Below are 4,921 nucleotides of genomic sequence, written 5' to 3' on the forward strand. Positions count from 1 at the left end.
TCAAGTACAATGACAAACATGTAATTTATTTAGCACATTTAAGAGAATCTTACTCTTCATCACACAAAGGATAAGCTAAAGGTGAGATCCAATGTTCAAAAAGACACTTGTCCTGGCGGATTTTATTTGCCAAAAAAAAAAATCGGTTTATTAGTCACTGGAAGAATAATCTATTTTAAAATAAACTATTTTAGGTACAAACCACTATTTTGTGTATTTATTTTACAAATAGCCTTTCGAATGGAAACAGGAGTCGCATAGGATTTAAAAATATAATTGTTTTCTCATCCATCCTCTAAAACGGATGCCCCCAAAGGAAAACAAAACACATCCCTGACTAACCATGCTCACAATGTGCTTGAATAAAACAAAACAGCCCTAGGTTGCATCCCAAATACCAGTCTACACTGTGGATTCGCCTCCCTTGTGGATCCACCTGCAGTTTCATCCCAGATTCTTGATGTAGGAGCTTGGGGCAACGAATTCGCTTGATTCTTGATTTTGTTTGTTTGTTTGTTTTTTGTTCTCAGTTCAGCTCAGGAAGGTTAGGCAGCATCACCAATTCCAGGAGACTATTGCAGGGTGTGCTAAGCGCTGGTAGGCAGGGAAGAGGCTCAGGGCAGCGGCGGAGCTGGGCTGGAAGGCTTGGTATCCTTGGATTGTGAAAGCAGTTTGTGTGTGGCAGCCCAGCTTGTCCTGCGCCGCTGCCGCTCCCGGGCTGGTGGCACAGCTCTGGCAAGGTTTGCCATCCCTGACCAGCACTGGCACCACGACTCTCCGGAGTAGAGGGGGCTGGCTGAGTTCGGTGCTGCAGGACCCCTCCGTTTTAGCCCTTTTCATTTTGTACCTGTGGTTCTGGAACCAGATCTTTACTTGCGTGGGGGTCAGGCTGAGCAAATGGGCCAACTGCTCCCGTTCCGGGGCCGAGAGGTACCTCTGCTGCCGGAACCGCCTCTCCAGCTCCAGGGTCTGTGCCTTGGAGAAGAGCACTCGCCTCTTTTTCTTTTTCTCGGCTTCCGGGCCGTGGGGCGGGTGCGATCTTTGGGTGGAATCGGGTAAACTCGTTTCTGGACCGCTCTCATCCGAAGCTGGGGACAGCAATAACAGAGGCACGGTTAGAGGGAGAGCAAGGAGCCGCCGCCACCAGGCTCGGGTACCGATAGCCCCACAAATAAGATGGGGAAGGGATGCTGGTGTGAGCAAGGTGCTACTGGGTCATTCTGATTGGAACAGTGAAAGCCACCGTTGTTTAAAAGCCCGAAAGAATTCTAATAGAAACCAGGAGATTCGATCTAAAATCCCGATTTGGGAACAAATTAAACCTAAAAGACAGGATTGCCTAGTGTATCCACATATAGCAGCTGTATTGTGTGCAAGATCGAGTCTCTGTGGATGTACAATATGTAAACCCTGCAGAGGTTACTATAATGTGTATATCGGTATGCCGTAAGGTTATTAGAACAGCGACCCTGTTTCTTTCAATAATTTTTGTTCCTGTATCTCTCTTCGTCTGCAGCTCCGTTACTTTAATATGAAGCATGGGTCTGGGGGATACGTTATTTTTTGTGTAACGTCTATGCACGTATCATAATCTAGAAAAGTTACAGCTTAATAATAAATACACGCATACTTGTGTATATGCGTATTTCTACCCACACTTGGATTCTATTAGGCTACCCGCCGTTTATATGTTGTACGTGGGTATAGATTGAATCTCAGAGCACGTGTATTAGATTTGGAACCTCCCCACTATATATAGAACTGCAACAAGAAAAGAGAAGGACAATTCTGATAAACTTTAAAGCTTATAGTGTGTATATAGGTGAGCATTTACATACATATATAGGTGCACCTATACGCATATCTATCTTTAGATCTAATTCTCTATATCTACCTATATGCCCTTAAGCGTGTTGTCAGTATTTTCCTGCTGTTTTATTGCTGCAATTCAATCAGTGTTCTCCAAGAAATCCAGTCTGGCTCCTGCGGAGTGTTGAATTGGCCCCGGTAAAAAGGTATTTTACGCTTGCGAGGTCCTGTTTCTTTCATACTCACACAGATAATGGTTTCTGTCGCTTTCGATCCATTCCCCGTACGGCGAGCTGGCGTACTTCCCCGACGGGTGGCGAGCCGAGTCCGGCTTGCTGTTGTTAGCATCCTGCTCCGGTAAATCCAAAATGCTCCTCACCGTAAAACTGATCCTGCCAGCTGTGGCCATTGTAGGGTCGGCCGCCTTTGCCACAAACTCTCCCCGAGCTACAAAGTAACTGCGCCAAGCTACTCGGGAACCTGCGGGCTCAAGGGGATGCTCGCTCCATCCCAGCCGAAGCCCAAATATTAGTGTCGTTTACAGAGGTGCCCTGTTTATATAAACAGTCCTCCCCACTGCAAACACTGCCCGCTTTCAAACCGTCCCTGTCTAGGGGGTGCTAAGTACCTGAATTAGTCAAGTGCTAAAGCTCTAATGGGAGTAGGTGTAACCCCGCCGAGAGAATAACCCGTTACCTCCCAAAGACAGCAGGAAACGGGCTTCATCATTACATATTCTGTCTGATTAGCCCAAAGTGGGGACAGATAATGGTAATTGTTAGCAGTGAATAACATCTTGGGTGGTATGTGGTGACCAACAACCGCCCCCCTCCATACACCACCAAAGCCACCACCGTCCCTGCTAGCGCAGGAACATCCACAGAGCTTGGCCAGCCCCCCGCCCGCCCGCCCCAGGCAGGAATTTATTCATTATTGGTTTTATTCCTGGCCTTCATTTGGCTCGTTCACCGCAGCACATGGAGCTAGCCCCCATGCCTCTGGCAGGTTTGCTAAGCCACCGGGGCTGTTTCACACCTCGAGCCGTTTGTTTCCACTAGAAAAATGGGTCCGCTCTAGGAAACACCTTCACTCCCGTCAGGGCTGGATTTGGATGTCTGCTCCTGCCTTTCCAGGGGCTCGTGTAAACTTGGGGGGGGGGGGGCGCAAAACCTTGCCAGAGAAATGGCCATTTCAGACAACGAGGAGCTATTTTTAGCATCATGTGACATTGCAGCGCTCCAGGGTCGGATCTCTCACGCCAGGCATGGCAGTGACCGAAACCCCCGCCGCCGGGAAAGCGAGAGACGCGAGCAGGCGCAGGGTGGGGTTGGTTTGTTGCGGATGGACGCAATTTAAAAGGGACGGGGCCAAGGTAAATCGCAGGAGCAAAGTCTCGCTCTGAAGCAGGTCTGTTCTGAACCACGCGGCCGGGCGAGGCACTAACACGCGGCGGTTTCATCTGACAGATCGACTTTCTGGTGTGTGTGAAACTCGTGGTACGTTAGGAATTTTCTTTGGCCGCCACCCTGCAACGCTGAAGTCATCGGGGGTGTTTTCAATCGACTTCAATGTATCGGCCTTGAAAAGGCTTCAGTGTAGGAGGCAAATGTAGCCTTTTCACATATACATTCAATGTTCAATGTAGCCTTTTCACATATACATTCCCTTAGCAGGTATCAATCAAGCCAGCGGGCATTGTCTAACTTTGTGCAAACTGGTATTTTGATAGAGACTTTAGGTTCAAAAGAGAGGCCCAGTCAGTTTTTCATACGTTAAATAGCAATATGATAGGCCTGAGCCTGTAGTCTGAACTACATGATCGAGCCATAAATAATCGATGCTCACCAGTTTGGGGTCAAGCCCCTTCCCCCCGCTTCTGGTTTAAATCGGTGGGATTATTCCCCGTATTTCCATGCATCAAACCAAGCGATGGTGGCTCGCACCCCAGCCAGAGCAATCCCACGTGGCTGTGAGTCACAAACCGCTCTCCCTGCCTATGGCGAGCTTATCTCCAAGCGATCCCCACCCGTTGGAGCTGGTGTCGCACCAGGGACCGGGAGAAACGTACAAGTCTGGCTCCTGGTAAATAGAGGCAACAGGGGCCCTTTATGAAAGGCGACACTTCCTTTCCCAAGCAGCGCTCCTTTCATTTGGACCGCGTCAAAAGTACAAACAAAGCAGCAAGATCGGTTAAAAAGTGAGTTCCAGATTATGCCTGTGAAACATACATGGTCATATTTACATACTAGCTTAATATCTGGCTTGTAATGTTTCAAATGTGCCTGCATACACACCAAACAAATGCTCCACTACCCATGATATTAACCCCCCACCCCACTGCTCCGGGTATCGCTTCTGGAACCAGTTACACTAGATAGGGAAAATGTAAATAGAGCGATAATGGCAAGGGAACGAGACAGATTTATATCTGACAGATTTGTGGGCTAGATGAACAGGGCCCAAAGCTCCCTTTGGCCAACTTCCTGCATATTTCTTGGAGACTGGACAGGCTCCATATAAAAGATTCCCAGGCCATGATTATTGGAGCCACCTATCAAGCGTGCCTGGTGACAGTAGTTATCTTCCCTGTTCCAAGATCAGCCTCCCAAACGTCCTGGGTGGTCGGACCGAGGGGAACACAAATACATGCCAACTGCTAGCCTGTGAACAAAGGGGAAATGTAGCCCTATGTCCTGGACCTGTTGGAAGCATTTGTTCCAGTCAAGATTTTGCATTTGTTCAGATCTGGAATAATAGGTGATTGACGCCTCCTCACAATGTTCTTTAACTCTCCGGGATAAATCGGAGCTTGTTTCTTGTTGTCATGGTTTTCAATAGGGTTCAATGGGATTTGAACCACTATCGACTCTGCTTTACGTCTACTGCAGCCTAGTCCATACAAATTTATTAGTTATGTCTTTTTAAATGAGATTAAATTGAAATGCCTTGCTTTCCCTTCATGGAACAGCTCATTCCTAGATAGGTGGCCCTGTATCTCCTAATCATTTTAATCCCAGCAGAGATCCATAAACTGCACTCGACAAGGTATGTATAGTAAAATGTGTATTGTATTGTGGCGCTTCCGAGCTATGACTGATAACAGTTTACTGGT

At 47.7% G+C, this 4,921-nt stretch overlaps 1 protein-coding gene across 1 annotated transcript; it reads right to left on the bottom strand.

The window, feature by feature from the left end:
• Positions 1-555: 555 nt before the first annotated feature.
• On the bottom strand, positions 556-2,218 carry NKX2-8 (NK2 homeobox 8). Its single transcript, XM_024195944.2, has 2 exons — positions 2,056-2,218; positions 556-1,088 (listed from the first exon to the last, which is right to left on the bottom strand). Exons 1-2 carry the CDS (start codon positions 2,216-2,218, stop codon positions 556-558), a joined length of 696 nt encoding a protein of 231 aa, XP_024051712.2.
• Between the last annotated feature and the right edge of the window lie 2,703 nt (positions 2,219-4,921).

The sequence above is a fragment of the Terrapene carolina genome, unplaced genomic scaffold, assembly GCF_002925995.2.
Source record: "Terrapene carolina triunguis isolate 2854851 unplaced genomic scaffold, T_m_triunguis-2.0 Scaffold96, whole genome shotgun sequence".
Lineage (NCBI taxonomy): Eukaryota > Metazoa > Chordata > Testudines > Emydidae > Terrapene > Terrapene triunguis.